This window comes from Indicator indicator, chromosome 17 (genome assembly GCF_027791375.1).
Source record: "Indicator indicator isolate 239-I01 chromosome 17, UM_Iind_1.1, whole genome shotgun sequence".
In the NCBI taxonomy this organism is placed as follows: domain Eukaryota; kingdom Metazoa; phylum Chordata; class Aves; order Piciformes; family Indicatoridae; genus Indicator; species Indicator indicator.
This window is the reverse complement of record NC_072026.1, coordinates 8,489,976-8,510,538: the sequence shown is the minus strand read 5'-3', so window position 1 is coordinate 8,510,538 and position 20,563 is coordinate 8,489,976. Positions and strand designations below refer to the sequence as shown.

The window sequence follows — 20,563 nt, the reverse complement described above, 5'->3', positions numbered from 1 at the left end:
ACCTGGCACTTGGCTCTGTTAAACCTCATACAACTGACCTTGGGTCCATGGACCTTGGAGCCTGTCAGGATCTCTTTACAGAGCCTTCCTACCCTCAAGCAGATCAACACTCCCACCCCATTTAGCCTCATCTGCAAAATTATTGAGGGTGCACTCAGTTCCCTCATCCAGATCATTAATAAAGATATGAAAGAGAAATGGCCCCAACACTTAGCCCTGGAAAACACCACTAGTGACTGGCTGCCAGCTGGATTGAACTCCATTCACCACCGCTCTTTGAGCCCAGCCATCCAGCCAGTCCTTAACCCAGCAAACCGCCCACCCACCCAAGCCATAAGCAGCCAGTTTCTCCAGGAGGATTCTATCAGGAGGATGTCCTGGAGAGACTCACAGAGACCAAGAGTTTTAAAAAGCACAGGGATGTGTTATAAATCCCCACTGAGACAAGTTGGCAGATACAGAGTACTAGGTCATCCGACCTTGCTCACTAAGGAGCACCCTGGGCCTACCACTTGGCTGTGTCTCTTTAATCCAGACCCACTAATATGTTATTATTTAACTACAGTATTAAAGACAACCAGTAACCCTACTCTATGAAAGATGAAATAACAGCACTACAGTTGGACAAAAGATATAAAAGCAAAGGGTATTACTCACCCGTAATATTTCTTCCACACAGCTGGAGTCATTGGGAAGGGTAACCTAGTTTTAAAGAAAAAAAATTAATGTTTAGTCAGGTGCTGGATGAAAAAGGTCAGTGACTACAGCCACACAGGTGAACAGCTAAAAAGCAACCATCTCTCTCTGAAGACTGCTGGATCCACACTTGCTGCCTACCAAATTCTCTAATACAGATCAACATAAATCATCATCAGGACCCATTTTCTCAAAAGTTGTTAGTTTTTTTTCTTCTGCACTGCTTTGTTCTACTAATGACACTTTGAAGCAACAAACTACTCTGATTTCCTCACAGTTGAGAACTGGAACTAGCATTGCTTGAAACTTCTGTAATTGAATAAGATCCCTCTGTTACTCCTATCAGCAGCCTTCAGAGAGAAGGCGAGGCTTGGTTCAACTTGCTGCACACTGCAGTGAAGGACAGAGGTGATAGCAGTTAGGAGAAAGCTGTTATCATCAACTATCTTATCCTACAGCTTAATAGGCTAACAGCCCAGGCAGCTCTTAAAATTTAAACATACACTGTAGTAAAATACTGGTTGGACTATAAGGGTGGCTGCTGATTTTGTTGTCCCTCACTTCATGAGCCTGTTGCAGGTTAAGTATCCTCTGAAGACTGAACAGCGTGTGGGAATCCACCTGGAGAGGCTTGACAGATATTCCTTCTTCCCCTAGAAAGATGTGATATATCTGTGCACACACCATAGCCATGCACACACGCTGTGGTGGCCTTTACATCTTCCAATTGAAAATATTCATTTAAGGTGTTATTACAGCATTTGCCACAATCCCTCATTCCAAGGACAAGAAAAGAGAGCAAACCTTCTAAATACTGGGAACAATTACATAAATAACAGGCAGACATGACCTGTATGTACAACCGTTTTGTAGCACTTGCAGGTAGTTATGATGGATTCTTATCGTTAGGATATAGCAGAAGAGGAAGAGATCAGGTTCAGGAAGGTACTGAAAAAACAGGTGCTTTGTGCCATAAATATTCAGTGAGACTTTTCTACCTGACACTTCTACCTTATTGCCCTTGATAAGCAGTTTGGTAAAAGATGCTCATGACTAAATCTAATCCCTGTCATCCTAATCTGCTGCAGAGCTTGACCAAGAGCACCAACCATGGCTTTCCGACTACTTCAGCCAGCACTAAGCTTCAAGAATAAATAACAAAAGTTAAAGAGCAGAAAGACCTATTAGATCACCAAATTCACTCTCTGCTACTGTAGCACATTTCCTCATATCTTCTAGTACTCTGGCTAGCCTGAACCAAAAACTGTAGAGATATAGGTCTCCCATCATCTCCATTAATAAAATATAGAGCGGTGTTGTAAACTATTTGGCTCTTTTTGTTAAAATTTCAGTGTCACCTTGGTTTTTCTGTAGCACTCCTTCCACTACACTAATTCATTACTTCCTTTCACATCTACACCAAGCCTAGACATGCAGAGTCATACTCCATTTTTCTTAGATGCTCTATGTTCAACTTTTCCCTTCTTTCCTGTTAAACAAGATTTTCCACTGCTTTGGCTTATTTCATCATCGTTCTCTGAATTTCCAACCATTCATCAATATCTTGGAAAAGAAGTACTCAAGTAAATATGAGTACACTTTAGGGATATCAGTGATGTTTATCTACTTCAGCAACTGCAGATTATAATTTTCCCTAATATATCTTAAAAACATTCAACTGATCAAGAGAAGAGCCTTACCTTTTGTACCCGGTTGCTACTCAGCTCAAATTCTACCTAACAGGCACAGGCTGGGAATTTCTAGTGGATGGGCAGCATTAAGTGCAATAGACATGCAGTCCATCCTCACACCACATGACTTGATATTCCAGCACTTCATTGGCCTTCCTTCATTCCCCTATTTTTCACTTAACTCATTTTTCCCCCCTCTGAATATTTGTAGATTCTTTGATAATCTCTGTTTTCCACATCTCATTCCAACTCTCCATTCAGCAAGGAATATAGTTAACTTTAACCAAAAGATTAGCAAGCACGGGTATTACTGCAACATGAAGTGGCATAGTGGGAGTACATATGTCTTCAATAGACTCTTGATCTTCTTTTCAGTGAAAAATTAGTGTGTTGGAATATGAGCAAACAAAATAAATATCCCCCAATAAGCTTGCAGTGTACACACCAACCACAAAATCTCTCACAGCAGTAACAGAAGCAGCCCAAAATTTAGTTGAGTGTGACTGGGAAGAGTGAGAGCAGCAGAGGTACAGAAGCCCTCTCTTTAACACTCCTCCCTACCATTACACAGGCCTTTTTCAATGATTAGCTGGGATACCATGTGTATTCCTTTGTTTAGAAATGTCTTGTGGTGAGTGTGTCCCTGATTATTAACATGGGGCAGAGCATGGGGCAGAGACTTGCTTCAAAGTCCTCTCCCCATTCACAGTCCTGTTTAAGTTTATGTTATTTCAGAACTAATGGTGATAATAACAATAAACATACCATTTTACTTTAATAAAGCCCACTATATATTATGCAATCAAACCCAGCTTCTGCTGGCAGCTCTTGCTAATAACTTTAAATGTTCATGCATCAATTTAATTGTGTTAATGGCAAAGAAGATTTTAACGGCTTGACAGAACTTTTGTTCCCTTTGGCATTGCTTTGTTTTGAATCACTGGTATTAAAGTAATGCAAGATGTCAAAGTGCTGTGATTGTCATATAGGGAGATCCAAGTAGGAGCTAGCACAAAGAGGAAAACATTTAGATTGATGCAAACATTAAAGGAATAATTATTACAACATGGCTATCAGAGAGAAGATCAATGTAAGAGTCTTTCAGTACTTTACTATTAATGGATTTCTAAAGAAATGAGACCATTTTTCTAAATTCATGCTAGAGTTGCACATTCTAAGAGACTTGAAAGGCACAGATCTATTAGAAATGTAGTCTGTCTTGGAAAAAAGAAAAGAAAAAACAACCTCTCCATCTTTCAAAGTGTGAATCAAAAATTGCAAGTTTAATTGTCCATGAACGCTTGCATTCAGCTAACAAGTGCAAGCAGGCCCACATGGCACACCATGGCATCCAAGCACAGATTCATCAAGATAGAATGAAACAGAGCAGATACAATATTCATCACCTCCTCGAGTACTAGTGCTATAACAAATTGTTACTAGAATTGTCATTAATAAAAATGCCACATTTCTCCTGTAGTTTAGTCAGGATTGGACATCCATCCCATACTACTGTTTTCCTAATCTAATAAAAATCAAGTCATTTAGGACCTATTAAAAGATTCTCCATCCACTCTCCTCTTCAGCTTCTATCAGTAATCAGATTCTAAAAAAAAGGGCAGAGCTTGCATTTGTGCATGCTTTTGGTGCTTCTCTTCCTCTGTGAGCAGCACAGTCTAGCTGAAAGGACAGATTCCAGGAATCTGGCTTCCATAAGACTGAGTAGCTGCATCTCATAACATGAGCTCTTCTCTTGGCTAGCAGTGCATTCATGAACCCCAGAACAGTGAATAGTGAATATTACATGAGCTGCAGACAGACGTCCTGAGGTAATAAAACTTCAATCAAACCAAAAAGATTTCACAACACTACATGGTACACTGAAGTTATCTTCCAATTTCATTTTAATTTGGCAAAACTTTTTTGCATCAAAATGCTTCATGTTTGCTTTGAAATACTGCTTGCTAACAAAAAGCAAAAAAGGAGAAAAAAAGGTAAAGGTCAGATGGTCAAAATATTCCACCTAATACAAGCCAGTATTGTAAAGTCTCTCTGCACATTTTGGTCTCAGAAGAAAGAGAGAGAAGAGAACTTAAATGATGTGGAACCAAAGGTTTAACGTGCGGCTCAGTGCAAAACTTTAAAGGGAGGGAAGGAGGGCAGAAACCTAAGAGTTATGCAGATCAAATGACATTGGGAGAATGGTTACAATATCTGATGAGTCACGTTGATAGAACCTTCTGTTTATTCATTCAACAATTTCTTGACCATTCTTATCTCCTGGACAATTTATAAACAGCGTGAGCTCAGATTTTGTTTTTGAGGCACGGAAAAATCCTATGCAGTCTCTTTTCCTTGTAATTTACATCTGACAGCAGGCATTTCTCAGAAATGCTAGCAACAAAATCTTCCAACAGACTTGTCAGAATAGTTTTGAAAATTCAAATGTAGTGTCAGAAAGCAGAAACACACAATGAATAATGTCTTTGTCAGAACTGACCAACTACATTTTCATCTGGATGAACTGTTTGTGAACAACCCCTCTAGCTTTATTGATGCACAACTAGCATTCAACAAGTAATCTCTTCCCATTTTTGGTTTGTTTGTTTGGTTTGGTTTTGTTTTTTTTTTTGTAAGGTAAATGTAGCATGTTAAATAAAAGTAGGAACCCACTCCCATTTCTTGCATATAAGCACCTATGTGCTTACACATCAAGAGCTCAGCTTTCATTGCCATCTCCTTAATCAAGGAACACATTTTGACTCTGGAGAGATGAAGCTCACACTACTGTTTACTTCTTCGAACATAAATTGATTTTTCACTTGCTAGCATGAAAAGATTCTGTGCATGAACCTTGATTGATCATTTCCAGTGTGCACTATGCAGTGATAGAGGAAAGCAGAAGCCTCACAATATGAATGCCTTCAGCTCCTGCCAGGCTTGCTAATAACAGAAGGTGTTTCTTTTTTTGATTAATACAAGTGGGAAATGGATTGGGCAGTACTAAGAATAGCAGGATTTCCAGATACTAGACATTGGACTAGGTGACCTTTGAACATCCTCCCAACCTATACAAACCTATGATTCAATTTTTGCTGTATGCTTACTACTAATCTAAGGAGATACAATACTTCACCTGCACTTAATGGACTACACATCCATGCCTTTCCAACCCCAGCTTTCCTTTGATTGCCATCAGTGATTCCTTGCATGCTCAGGCTTCATTTTGCCTCTTCAGTTGTTGCCTACACCTCTTCTGGATTTGCCTCTTTTCAGACGGCAAACTGTCCCTCAGCTGCCATCAGACTACACAGTTCTCTTCTGGAGGATGACTGTTTCACATCTACTTGAAGTAAACTTCACACCACTGCTAAGAGCCCACTTCTCAAACCTCCTTGGGTTGTTTTGCAATTCATGCTTTTGTCTGTTTCCTATCTTGCTAATATTTTGTTCCAAGAGGGTCATTCATGTTAAAGACACCTAAAACAGACGTCATATTGATCTGACTAGCTGGGAGGATCTTGGCTCTTTCTTATTAACTTTAGGGTAAGAATGGGAGCACAAAAAGCACAAGGGAACCGGGTGGTATTTTTTTCTGGTGTATTCAATATAAGGTTATCACCAACATATATTAGGACTGTACGTTTGAGGTCTGGAGAAAATGGAATGAAGTCAAACATGGTGGTATTAAAAAAACACACAACACATAAAATTGCTCCCTTGGTATTCAAATATATACATTTTTCACAGGGTTCTTAATTCTCAAGGGAGCCATTTGTGGGTCCCAAATAATGTATATCCACTGTTTTCTTTTAGAACCTCCGCCATCCTGGAACCAAAACTCCATGAGAAGACTACATTTCCCATTATTTCCACCCCAAAAATATCTCCTGGGGCTTGTTAAAAGGTCTGTGAAAATATATACTTCATATATATAACTAAAAAAATTAAGAGTGAATATTTCCTAAAACAAGCTACAGAGAGCTGTTCCTGTGTTTGCCTTTAATACAAACACTGCTGAAACAGTTCTGTCAAACCTGAAAATGGGAAAAAGTTTTAAGAAGCAGACCAAGTTAATTCATTTGTTAAGCTCAGACGGTCTGGCCCGTAGTCAGAGCTGCTCTTACAGTGGGAGATGATGAAGTTTGTCTCTTTCCTTGAGTAAAGCACATCAGCCAGGAAAAACTACTACTATGGTCCAAAACATGACTGAATCAGGCTTCTGGTGACTTCACTGAACTTCTCAAAAGGTCTCTGGTTCAGAAGCCCAAACTGCCCACAACAGGTACCTTTAGTTTCATATAAAGGCCAATGACTCTACTATGCTTCTCTCCAGACACATAAGAGCTAGACAAAACCATGCAGCTACAGCAGGCTGGGGCACTTAGGTGCAAATCCACAAATCTGAAGGAATTATGGTCTGACTTCCCTACAATGAACTCAGATTACAGTGACCTCCCAGTCAGAGCAACCCCAACTGCAAGGACAATGTTTTCCATTGGCATTTAGTTCTGGTACAGCAACTTTTAAACCAGACTGACCTGGACGTGACAATTATTTTTCTTGTTCTTCCCAGTACATGCTGCATTTAGCCCTTTTTTTTTTCCTTTTTCATTTCTTTGATGTTTTCTTTTAACAATACCATTTCAATGTTGATCACATGAAATAGTCTCCATGAAAGCACAATATGCTGATGTTCAATTTAAACTCAATGGTTCTCCATTATTTTCATGCAGTAAATTGCCAAACTCTATTAGAGAGAGAAGTCTGATAAAGTGATCGCTCAGTTCAAGGTCTCCTGGGAGTGTTTTAATGTAGGTAAGGCTGCACATTTTACTCATGGAATATTCTGAATGTAGCATTTAGAAGCTCACCATGATGATAACACCAGAGTAACTGGTAATGTCAGTATTCAGCCAGGCCACAACAACTGGAGCATCTGCAGTACTTAATTTGTCTTGCATAAAGGCTATTACAACCATTTAATACTGGTGAACAGCAAGGAAATTTGGAGCTTCCCATTTCCTTGTTTTCTTTTCTTTTTTTATTCTTTTCTTTTCTCTCTCTCTATCTCTCCACATCCAATGACAGCAAGTACTTACATACAGTAAGTACATTTTCATATGTGCCTTGGTATTTTCACCTTATTCTGGAAGAGGTTACCTTGTACATTTCCACCAAATTGATGATAAAGGACACCCTGACCTAAAATTCCACCATGCACCTGTCCACTTGAAACATCAAAGCCTGACTAACACTCTCTGGTGTGGTGAGAAATACAGTGTGGCAGGAATAAAGATCAAGTGTCTGTTTCTTGTCTTACTTTCACCAGTGTGAATGAAATCTAACTCCTCTGAAGACAATGAAGCAGTATAAGAGGAGTGTAAAGGGATTTTGGCTTCCAAGTCTATTTGCCCTCAGTTAGAGGGATGTAAATTAGACACCATATTTATTGTCAGTGTATCCCTTTGAGTAGAACCTCTTGAAAATCATTCAAAATCCCTTTATGATACAGCTACAGCTGTCTACATTTAAAACAACTTGGAATTTGTTCTCCTTTAAATCCATTTCACATTAGTGGAATTTGGTGTCTATTCCCACTACATGCCAGCAGGACAGCAAGCAGCATCAGGCAGGAGTTGTATAACTTCATGTTAAAATAGTAGCAAATTCACCGGGTCAGACTGTGGCCTTGGTGACCTGACTCTGCTCATGTCAGGGAAGTTGCATCAGTGTAACCTCAAGCATTATCTGACCTCAACAATTCAGGCTGTACCATTTTGCATAAGGTTTTAAAGAGGAACCTTTTAAAGCATATATTTACATACCTTTACTGTAGGTACAAGAATAAGGTGGGTGACTGTGCACGCTCTCTGTTTCGCTTCTTTTTCTGAAGTAGGTATGAATGTCCTCACTGAAAAATGTACTTCTGGGTTTAATTTGTACAGCAGTTTGCACAGCTGCAAGGCCAATGCTGAGACCCAAATTAATTGCTCAGAGTTTGTTTGCAAATCAGTTTTCTCATACATCCCTCCAGTACAGTCACAACTTGCAGATCATGTCCTCAGACTGTCTTCGAAACAGAGGGCCAGAATTCAAAGGGCAAGGACGTGGTCTTGCCCCAGGGGAAACAAAACTAACATATTTTAAAATATCTTAGGGTTTAAATACCAACACTGGCTCTTAGCAAAACTAGTCCACAGAGACTCATTTTCTATGTGAATTTCAATCAAGTAAACTGATTTTCTATAGGAAATAAAAGGAATCTGCCTTCATTAACAACAACAAAGTAGCACAATTAATGACTGGTCTTATTGGGACTGGATCCAAATTCAGACTATGTTAAGAGCCAGATCCTATATTCATTAAATAGTAGGACACATGATTATCCCAACTGCCACTTAATGTCACAGTTATAATACAAAACAGGAACTAAAATAACACTTTCTGGATAGCATGGAACTTAGAACAAAGAAAATCTGATTTGAATAGGACCTTTATGGCCTTTCTTTTAGTTACATTTCTAATTAAAATGCTTTGATCTATTAATGCCAAGGGATGCTGCTAAATGTATTCAATGCAGAAGTTGCATACTTTTCCTGAGCTCCCAAAATCTCTCAGATCTGTGTGCACTTAAACTTTGTGCAGTTAAACCGCTCACTAAAATGAAAAGATATCTAAGAATAACTCACTTCCATTAGATTTATAAATCACATTAATTAATTCTACATCTCCAGTGGTGTAGAGACCAAACTCTAATGTGAGATCTAATTAAAGAAAAGGGGGGAAAAATTGGAATTGAAACACAGAAGTAACTGTTTAGCCTCAAATTAATGAGGCGCTATGCTAAGCAAGAATGTCCATAAATCCCTAATGAGGATTTTAAACACATTAAAACTTCCTAATACAAAGTGTTTGCCTTCCTTTTATCCAATAACAAATAAGCCAATAATTTTCTGCCTCTAAATGACACTATTAACTGTCATGGCATGTTTTATTTGACAAACCCTCCATTCAAATACAGTAAAACCAATTAATTTGCCTGCTGTGAAATGTGTTTCTTGATAGCTTTTATGTGATTTTTCTTCTCAAAGAAATGTAAATAGGAGGTCAATGTAGGTGCCTGATTTTGCTTAAAAATACACTGCAATAACTATAGATTTTCTAGTCAGTTTGCATTTCAAATGAATTGAAAGATAACCTCTGTTTTCAGGTCATCAATCAAATAATGGTCTCCTGATAAGTAAACAGTTACAGAGTAATGGTTTTATTACTAGGGAAATGGTCCCGTATTTGAGCCGTGATAGTTGTGAAATTACCACTTTGCTCTGTCATAAATAAGGGTTGGCAATCAGGGAGCTTGGCCTCCCTGCCTTCCCCAGCAGCCCAGCCAGGACCCAGCTGTGGCACCCACCCACTGCCACTGCGCACCAGTGTCCTCCCGGCATGGGCCATCTGCTGGCTCGCCACTGCAGCTGAACTCCACATCTTAAGTGTGAAGATGGCAATGCATTACCTTTGTTCCTAGTAAGAAAAATCTATAGGGTAAGAGATGATGCCATGGTTTCAGTGGTCTCCTGCACCCCACTTTGGTAGATCTCACCAGAGAAAGCAAGACCATGTTACACTCTCCCACAATTAAACCATATCTAGACTCATAGAATCATGAATCTCCAAAGCTCTTCTAAGGTTTTGTCGATGGGCAGATCTACTACTAAAAAGTACACATCTTATATTTCAGAAATACAATCAGTCTGTGGCCAGTATGTGAACTGAACTGCACTGTAAATTGAAGGCAAAATAGAGGATAATGCCTGGCATGTCATGCTTTATGGGGCTTAACTGAATGCCAATTAATCTTTACAACATATGTGCAGTTCCATCAGCTCTTGCATCATGATCACACGTGGAGACTGTGGTTTCTTTGCCTTAAGACAGAAACACAACTGGAAAAAACCTCATGACACACCACATACATACACAGAAGGAACAGGGAATTAAATAAAACAGACACATAGCAGTGCAGAGAAGGACATAACTAACGTATTTAATTGCCTGCAAGAGATTACCAACCAGAACTGGATAATTTATGTAGCACACCAAGACAGCTGACTTCTAATCTGCGTTACTTTGTACCTGTATTTCTTATTGAAATAGACAAAATAAACCTACAACCTTGCTCAAATTGCCTAATACGAGGAGGGCAAGTGAGAAGTGAAACAATTCAAAGGCAGCAGAACTGTTCTGCAACTCTGCTGGCCACCGTACCCATCACTGTAACACATGCCCTCAAACTCTTAGTTGTTCCTTTTTCCCCCAAAAAAATTCCTCTTACTGTTACTAGAAATGTTAGCCATAGTGACTCTTACCACAGGGATGTCTGGAGAAGCAATTTAGAGATATGTCTATATATTATTATCCTCTAAAATTATATAAGTATGTATCCAAACAAGAGAAAAATGCATTATGCAAATATTCATATTCTGCTCCTTAACTACAATCCTATTTAATAAGCTTAGGAATTGAATTGCAGCATTTTCACAAAGTAAATTGAAGAGACTCTTTATCTTGCCTGAACAGTGAGAAAAACATGTTCTTGAAATGCACTCTCAGCTAATAAAAATTCCCAAATTAAACTTAAAAAATATTTAAGTGAGAACTACGTTTGACACAGTCAAATATCAAGGAATCAATTTTCCTGACGGATACTGCCTTTTGAGCTTAGACACCACATATTGTAACCTGCATTTTGCTTGCCTTGCAATCCAGTGTTCCTGAAGCCTGAATTTAGCTCCCTCTCCAAAATGTAGTCATCTGCATCTAATTTTGCTGATAAAATTAAATAAGAAAAAATATTTTTGCAAAAGATCTGATATGATATCCCACATCAACAACTTTTACATCTACTTCTTAATCGAGACATTGAATTGGGCTAAGACCACCTGACATTATTTCACTTCTGACCTTTTCAACTGTCAAAGCAGACAGATTTTTATCCTACAAGATTTGAGCCAAAGCCTCAAAGGTGCAGTGCCAGAGCATTAATCCATTTCACTAGACAGTCATTGAAATTATAATTGAAAGTTCAACTTACTTTAGCATTTTATGCTGAAATACTTCTGGCAGCCCAGGGCAGAAAGTCGAAATCTGGTTTCCAATGGAGACCATTTCCAATGGTTTCTAAATGTTGGCAGCGAAATTCCTTATTGTCAAAGAGATCAGCAGACGCTGGCTTCTATTAATTTACTTTCTGTGGCTGCTGCTCACTTCAGGAAGCCTTTCTATACCTAAGGATGCTGACCTGCTGCCGGATCCCATCAGAAACAGACTAGGAAAGACACTGATTTATTAGGAGACTGAGGACTCTTTGGGAAAATTCTCTACAGCAGCCAGGGCAGATCCCATCTCTCCATTTATTCTGACTAATGACATAAATAGAAAAACAATCTGCACAGAAGATGTAACACAGATCTGTAAAAGCTCCAAACTTAAGCTAAATAAACTGACCCATGTGTATTACACTATTAAGAGTAACTCCAGAGTGGGAAGGATCAGCAAAAAGCTTCATCTCTTCAGCAAAAGGCTCTCACATAGGAAAAAGGATTTTAGAATCTGTAAATAACATCATCATTTTAAGTAGTTAGTGGCCTGTAAATCCTTTGTTCTGGTATTCTGGAGCTGCCCAGAGGTCTTTGGCCAGGAAGTTCCCTATAAATAACAGTTTATTATTCTCAGAGTAATCTTAAAATCTACCTAAATAAGCATTTAAGTTAACTTGGAAGACATGTTTAATTAAAATCCTAATTTCTTTTTTCTTTAATTTTAAAGTTCGGGCTGACTTGACATCTCATTCATGGCATCTTATGCCATTTTTGGCATCTTACCCAGAGGCTAAAAAGTTTTCTTTTGGGGAGCAGGAAGGGGGAATAGGGAACATGAGATCTATTATGCAACAGTAGGTCATTTAATCAATATTTTCAAGAGTACTCCTGCATTTGCTCTATAAATTATACTTTCTATATCTGCACAAGGTCCCTTAAATCCTTAGTGCCAGGATATGAGCTCCTTAATTCAAAGCACTGAGAAATAATACTGCAGCAATGCATGAGCAATAGGAAGAAAACAGCCCTGTGCGTGTTTTGGGTCTCCTTGAGGTGCAGCAATCTCAAGGCTCAGCTCTCAAAGTCAGACCATTAAGGCAAGGAGAACACAGACTGGCTCCGAGGCAATGCAAATCTCACAGAAGGGCATCTGAGACAAATACCAGAACAGCTCAATACCTTAGGGACATCAACAGTGACATTAGTAAATCTTCTGTACCCTTGGAGAGGGTGTCCTGGCTCCTATTGCTTCAGCACCTTAACTTTGCTGTTACCAGTCCTATCCAAGACGTTTGTCTCCTGCTCTGCATGTGTGTGTCTGCACGGAGGTGTATGTGCACATCACTGGGTGTATGTGTGTTGCTTCTCTTCTTTCTTCCTACCTATTTCTTAACAGCACAGATGACCTCATGACCTATGGACTCCTGCTAGTGTTATTTCACACACACACACAGTGTGACCCTACCTATGGTAGACCTCTGAGCCCAGGTCCTGATGCATCACAGGATCCCTGTCTGGACTATTCCCTTCAGTCTGATTTGCTGCACTGCATTCAAGCCACATACCCTGTCAATGAGACAGTGGGATCAAAGACACAGCCAGCCTTCATAAAAATGGGCTGAATTTCACACAGTTTTATTTTACAAACTTTATAGTAAATATTCTGACAAAATTTATTAAAGTAGAAAATAAAAGGATTTTGAATCCACAGAGGCAGAGAGGATTCAGGACTTTACATTTTCATTCTGCTAGAGATGTACTGCAACTGTGTGCAAATAAATTAACTTTGTTTAGGCATATGTATAAAAATACAATCAGCAATCTATAACTAACCAGCACCTAGCTACAGCAGGATAGCAGTGGTGTGGAGATCCTCAGCAGGATGGTGTCATATAGGAGTGACAAATGTACACAAAGCTGTGTACAACTGGAGATTCCTGACCGCTGTAAATGTCAATCCTCAATAAATGGTTTGACCTTTTTTATCTATTATTTCCATTTTACAACTGAAATCAGATCTGACACACTCAGCATTTCAGGGGAATAAATGCAGCTTGGGGATGACTTTGCAGTCTCATGTCTCACATCACACCCTTGAAATGCAATGATCTCCCCAGAAATACAATGCTGTCTTGGTACTTAAGCCCCAAGGACCTTCCAGCATCCATTTGCTGGCTGACCTAACAAGCCAATGAGCCCATTATCAGCATGTCTCTATAAGCCAACAAGGTTTCTTTTAGTGGAACTGCTTAAAGCACATAGCAGCTTGATCTTACAGAAGTTATTCTTCAGGCATTTAATTGAGATCTTCCATGGGCAGAGTCACCTTCTGGATGAACCCATTTCTGCACTGACTACACAGAAGTCAGGGTCACCACTCTGCTTAATCGGGGCATCTCAATTGAAGACTGAAAGTTAGGTGAATTAAATATGGATCACAAACCCCACAACTGAGCTGCAGCTCATGTGCCAGGCTGAACTCACAGGGCAGAAATGGAAACAGAAGGGAATAAATTCCCCATCAGAGAGTGGCTTAAGATCTGAATGCAAGACCTACAGCCAGCCACTCTTGTCAAGCTAGACAATGAGCAATTTGTTGTCTAACAACAATTTTGAATTAGAAGGAGGAAGAAGAGTTGCATTGAGTTGGACTTAGAACAACATTTAACAAACTCTTCAGAAAGTTTGAATTTTGAAAGTTCATTTTGTGATGATTTGAAAGAAAAATCCTTCGCTGTGACAAAAATGAAAGGGTCTCCCTCTGATTCCAACCTGGTAAAACACTTTCATTAAGAAAACAAAACAGAAAATGAAAAGAACTCCAGAAAGAAACAAGAGATAATTCACTTTAAAAACCAGAAATGCAAGTTAGGGCAATACTTAAAGGTCTGCTTCTGATTTTCAAAATTTCCCAGATTTTTAAAAATCTAATAATAATAATCAAAAAATAATAGAAGCAGTAGAGCTGCTAAATTTGATCTTCTGCTGTCCCTCAAGTTGCAGAGCTGTAAGGCTGGATTTTAGGCTTCCCTCACCTGCAGCTTTGCCAGTGGGATAACAGAAAATCCAGTTTTCCTTCTACATACAACTCAGCTCATTAAAATCACAGAACTGTTACAGGGCTAAGGTGGGGAAGTACTGACACAAATGCCTCTGTTAGTGTGCTACCAGTAAGCTTTACAAAATGAAATGAAGAATCTCTCAGAAATTATCAAACTGCCACATTTTTCACATTGGCTTTTACAAAGAACAGCCCCACTTTAATTGGTTGCAGGGAAAAAAGCTGTCACATCTGAAATGGCCAGAAGAGAGAAAACGCTGGCAGAATGATGTCTTCCTAGGTGACGGTAGTCCAAGACTTAATTCCATGTGTCAGGGTAAGATAACACACAGTCATACTCATATGATCTCATCAGCCCTTCAGCAGGCAGGATTTTACTTGATGTTTGGTAATACTATTTTTGAGATTTTATTAGTATGTTTGTGGAACACACAAACAAGGAAAAAATTATGTGTAAACCTTGATCTAGATACCACTGAAAGGGATATGCAATCATTCTAATCAAACTCATAACAGCATTATTAATTACAAGAGAGAAAAAAAAAAAAAAAGAACCAGTAGAAATTCCACATGTTGGCAAAAGCATTTGCTGTCTACTATCAGTGTTCACATCTCTGCCTGTCCAACATGCACTTCTATGTACTTACACAGGCACCACTTGGGCGGGCCAGCAACATACCCAGCTTGGACTGATACCTGAAGGTATCAGTCAGCCTATTGGGGTGAAAACTCACCCTGTTGTGACTCCTGCCCTGACACTGTGAGCTGCCTGGCGAGCTCCTGGCCTGCTGGCCACCAGTGGGCTGGTATTTCAGACAGTGTTATGGTCTCCACTATAACAATATTGATTTATGCTTTGTGGAAAGTCATTCCAGAGCTTCTTACCAACTAAAAGGGGATTCAGGGTCAGTTACCAGATCACTTCCCATTTCTTGAGATGTTTGCAGGCATTTCAGTGCTCTTGTTCTGAATCTTTCCACAGAGACCCCAGGCAGGGGTTCCCCAGCAGCCTCAGGATAATCCTGACAGGGTTCCTGTTGCCTTCCCCAGCATCGTTAGGGGTCACAAGCATAGCAGTACAACCTGAACTGCCTCCAACAAATTGCTCTTTGGCTCCAGTCTGAACAAGCTGTGAGCCTTAAGACACAGGAGCTGGCTGCACCAGCAAAAGGGTTGTGCAGGTTTGGAAAGTGTCCTTCTACAGAACAAATGCTAAAAACTTGGAGCTTGATACTCCATTGTAAATTGACAGCAAGGTATACAATTGTGCTGGAAGCAACCTCCTTCTTAGAGTGGTCTGGCCAGGCGTGCAGGAGAACTGGCTTGTTGGTGTCCCTGTGCCATGCATGGGGTCTCATCCCAGTATCCACAGAAAGGCTCTCTCTCACAGTGTACTGCCACCACAACCCAGCCCGTTTGATCCCACAAACACCAAGCCCAACCTAAAGCCACTCTCAGCCTGCCTTCATGTGAGGCCAGAAAAAACTAACAATTAGATCTTTCTTTTAAGTCAGGAAAGCTTAAACTCTGTAAAGCTTGACAGCAACTTGCACTCCCAGCTAAGGCATCAGCATTTTCAAGCCTTGGGGAGACAGAGAGATACTTGTGTGTTTTTATACATAAAGTCATATATATTTGTAAATACTCAGATGATTTCCATACACATCCACCAGCCACACAATGCAATAATAAATTATTCCAATAAATGGCATTACTCTAAGAAAGCAACAAGGATAAATATAATTGCACAAGGTTTAAATAGGATGTAAATCAGAATAAAAAAAAAAAGAAAAAAAAGGCAAGTTAACTTGAAGCTGTTTATTCCTAGAGAATCTTCACTGCTCTAACATTTCAGCAATAGCCTCCAGCCGTGAGTGTGCTGCAGGAAGTAACAGAGAGCAGTTCAGCAGATGAAACAAAGAGGACCTAATTACCATGCGAAGCACAACATCCTTCAGATGTGATGAGAAACGTGACTGCATGAAAAACTGGTCCTGGGGAAATTTCAAAATATGACCACCCAAGCATAAAGAAGAGAGTGGTGAAAACCAGAGGAACTGCAATACGAGGCTATAGTATTTCTATACAAAGAATATTAGTTTAAACACATGCACATACAGATATTGTGTACAGACACAGCTATATACAGACACACAGATACAAGGAAATATGTGATGGTGGATGAAAGCTATAAATGTATCAAAGCTTTCAAACCATATGCTACATATTAATAATAATAAAAAAAATCACATAAATTCTTTGTATGTTGATCCATGGAAATTCTTGAGGGAAAAAGCAAACAAACAGCCGAAGGCATGAAAAACAGCCAAGCAGCTTGACAATCCAGTGCTATCCTTTTATTTTCATCATACTTGGCCATTTAATATTCATTTTTACCTACAATTCCACAGTTTAAATGTAAATAATTTATGAATATTGGTCATAAAGTACTTTGGGGCTTTTGTTGTGGTTTTGTGTTTGTTTGGTTTGTTTTCAAAGAAGAAGAACACAGATGATAAGCACTGGCAGGTTCTTGGAGTAAGGGAAAGCCTGATTCCCAGTTACAGGTAGGGAAGGTTGTGTCATTTGCAGAAAGCTTCAAAGAGGCATTTAAAGCCACAGCAAAGAAAATGCTGGATTGTGCTGGGGCTGTGCTCAGCACCAGGGCCATGCTGTTGGCTCTGCAGCTAGCCTCTGACAGCTGCACAGAGCTCACACTGGTTTGGCACCAGTGCAACTGGGGGCAAAGACATCCCTGTCTGTGATGTGTGACTTTGATCACTAATGGTCATTACTCCCTCCAAGATGGAAATAAAATCTACTACTTCTAATTTTGATATACCAAATAGCATGCCCTTTTGGACAACAAATTGCTAAAAAAATAGCATCTCTTGAACACCTGTTTGCTAGAGAATTTGACCAAGACAGATGTTGACTTATCTATTACCACAGCCCTGGGCAGAGCAGGGAAGGTGATGGTGCATCTTGAAAGGCTGTTCAAAGCACAAAAACTGAGACATGGAGTTTGCAGATTCCTCAGCACAATCGATACTGCTCTCCAGCCCCAGATTCCCTTTATCGATGACAGCCTCTCCCATTGAAGTGATTAGAGATTCTACATCTGTTAATCACAAAGAACATGACAACTACACCCTATCTATAGCTTTGATTTACAGCAATTGATGCACTATCATAATTGCATTAGAGCAATGATAGCTTTTGTGTGCTACCCAAGCAGACAAATTTAAGTGTGGCTGCCTTTGTGACAACCTGACAAGGAAAACCTGATGCTTGAATTCAGCACTGATTTTAACCCATTCAGCTTCCCCTGTCTCCCTCTGCCTGCTAGTGGCAGAGATGAACCATTATTTCCTGCCTCACCAATTCTAACCATAAGAAAATGGAAAGCTGATCATTAGCTAAAAAGAGAAGCCACGTGATGGGGTTGTCTTGTGTATATGCTAACAGACTGAGTATAAGTTTTGGGAGCAACATCCCACTATTGTAATAAAGTATCAGCTCCTGTTCCTACGAGTGCCTGGGATAAGCCTAGCCAGTATAGCCCTTATTTTGAATTGGTTTAGACTACTTCCCAGTTTATATCATCAACTCACTTGAACACAGATGCTTCTTTTTAATTTCAGGGGATTTGTTTATTTTTAGCCTGATTCCTGACAGAAATGAGACACCCACAGATTTCAGTCATGGGAGTCTGAAATAATGCATTGTGCTTGTGCTCTCATACAAAAGGGTGTTCAACACACCCCTGCTGTCCAGCATCAAGGTCAAAAGATATGGAAACTCTTCAGAGTTTGAAAAGAAGGCTGTGGGGGAGAGGAGAGGGTCCCTATTGCTGTCCCATTACAGGAAAAGCTAATAAAGATCACCCTTTGTAAGATATCAGAGGATCCGCATGAGAGAGAGAGACATTACAAGCCAGGCTTCATTAGCTCCTCTGCTCACAGAGTGACTTCTTTTTACAAGAGAACAGAAGATTTCAGTCTCCTGAGCTGAAAGAAAGCACAAGCTGGCAGGGAAGAATGAGATGAGATGAAAAGCAGGTTCTTCTTATCTCTAAATATTATCATACAAAGTATTGGCTTGCACCCCCCCTAGCACGTCCCACCTAGCAGCACTCAAAACAATGAGCAAGTGCCAGAGCTGCCGCTTGATACTTGCAGGGAATGGGAACCAATTCAGGGCAACTTGCATCTTTTCCCAAAGCCTGACCCAATGCCAAAAGGCTGAGGCATGTGTCACGGACTTCTTGGAAGGCCTCAGTTCAGCTTGCAGCTTTGCCAGATGTTTCTTATGCAAGCCCTAGAGACTGCACTCTCTGTTTGACCCTCAGCTTCTACCCAAAGACCAGAATGATGGCACAGGGACACAGCACACCTGACAGCAGGAAGCCATTTTATGATTCCCTATACCATCACCTCAAGCTGCAGGCACACATCCAGCCACAGAATGTTTCCTTGTGAGAGCTTTGGATTTACAGCAAGAAACCAAAAGCTACAAGTCTAATGTGTCAAGAGAGATCAAGGACACTACTGATGGCCTAGATCTCTGTAACAGAAGTATCCCAGCACAACCCTCCATCACCTCTCAGTGTCCCCATTTATGCAGTTAAGTGCTGGCAAGCACAGCACTGGCACCAGATCTAGCACATTCTGCATTTATCAAACAACAGGCAGGGCTGGCACCACTTCTCCCCTCACTTTAAATACAAAGAGCAAGGCCTGGAGTGACCAGCCCATTCAACAGCCCTGTGGCAGGGCAGAATAGGAGGGCACAGGGAGAACTAATGAGCTGATTTCCCTTACATCAACATGAAACCTCAGAATTAAAGACAACATTTTATTATATGGTTAATTTACATACAACATCCTGATGATTCTGAATATTTTGAATCACTGGGTATTATCAGAGCCTCCAGACTGCAGGCAGGTGCCTATGAAACAGAGATACTTCCTCTCTCCCTTCTCAGCAGAGATCCCCTGACCCAGACCAGTCTGTCCAGTTGCTATGTTCTCCTCAGCTGCCACCTTCTAGGAAGGGCTACTGAGCAGGATGCAGCAAGTTGCCTGGGATCAGCCCCATTAATCTGGCTGCAAACTTGCCTTTGCTGCTGGAACTAATAATTTTCTCCTGATGACAGAGCAGAGGAACGGACTGAACTGTATGTTTAGTTTGGGAACAGTTTAAATAGCTGGAAAGATGCTCAGCGCCAGCGCGCATGGAGTGTTTATTGTTCTAAACCGAAAGCCAGGATATAAACACACATCTTTTTAAAAATCCACTCTTTTCCTTAAAGCCCCCAAGCCCCCACCCAGACTATTAAGTTTTGTTTCTGGGATAAAATCTGTCCATCACTGTTGCATGCATGGCAGGTCCACAGCAGTGCTTGAGCACTAATTTCTTGTGCAGCTGTACTGTGCTCCTGCCTGTTCCCTCCGCCCTGCTTAAGCTGCAGTTTCATTAATATCCAGCTACACACTCTGAGGCACTGGGTTGCAACTGTGCTGTGACCCAGCTAGACTGGCATACTTGCCCAGTCTCTTGTCTGGGGCTCTACTGACAAGTATCTACTGAGCTGCTATGCACAGATTTAAGGCATTTGTGTGAAGCAGCTGCTGGATATTCTGCTGGATATCCAGTCTGGATATTCTGCTTCTGGATACAGCTCCCAAGAATAAACAACTGTTGTAATCACAGTAAAATAAATACTTTATTACAGTTGAATAATGTTGGTTCTAATTACAGTATCATTGATGTATTTTCCTATTAGAGGAAGATTTCCACTTACTCTTTTTTATATTTATTTACCAAAAACATAATATTCTGTGTGATGTTTGCAACTGAGCTGCTGCTGCTGCTCTTTTTCTGCCAGTTTTACAGCTGGGCTGCTACATTCCAAAAACCAAACAGGTATCATCTTAGCCCAGACAACTGCCCTCAAAAAGGGGCTCCTTCCTATGCCTCCTAAATCCCCTACCACTGCTCTAGCATCTGAA

General features: G+C 40.2%; 1 protein-coding gene across 1 annotated transcript in view; it reads right to left on the bottom strand.

The window, feature by feature from the left end:
• Positions 1 to 20,563, bottom strand: part of AFF2 (ALF transcription elongation factor 2) — a 331,562-nt gene that overhangs the window by 147,491 nt on the left and 163,508 nt on the right. The window contains exon 6 of the mRNA XM_054388853.1: positions 658 to 702. Coding sequence (XP_054244828.1) covers positions 658 to 702 — 45 coding nt within the window. The remainder of the gene's footprint in view (positions 1 to 657; positions 703 to 20,563) is intronic.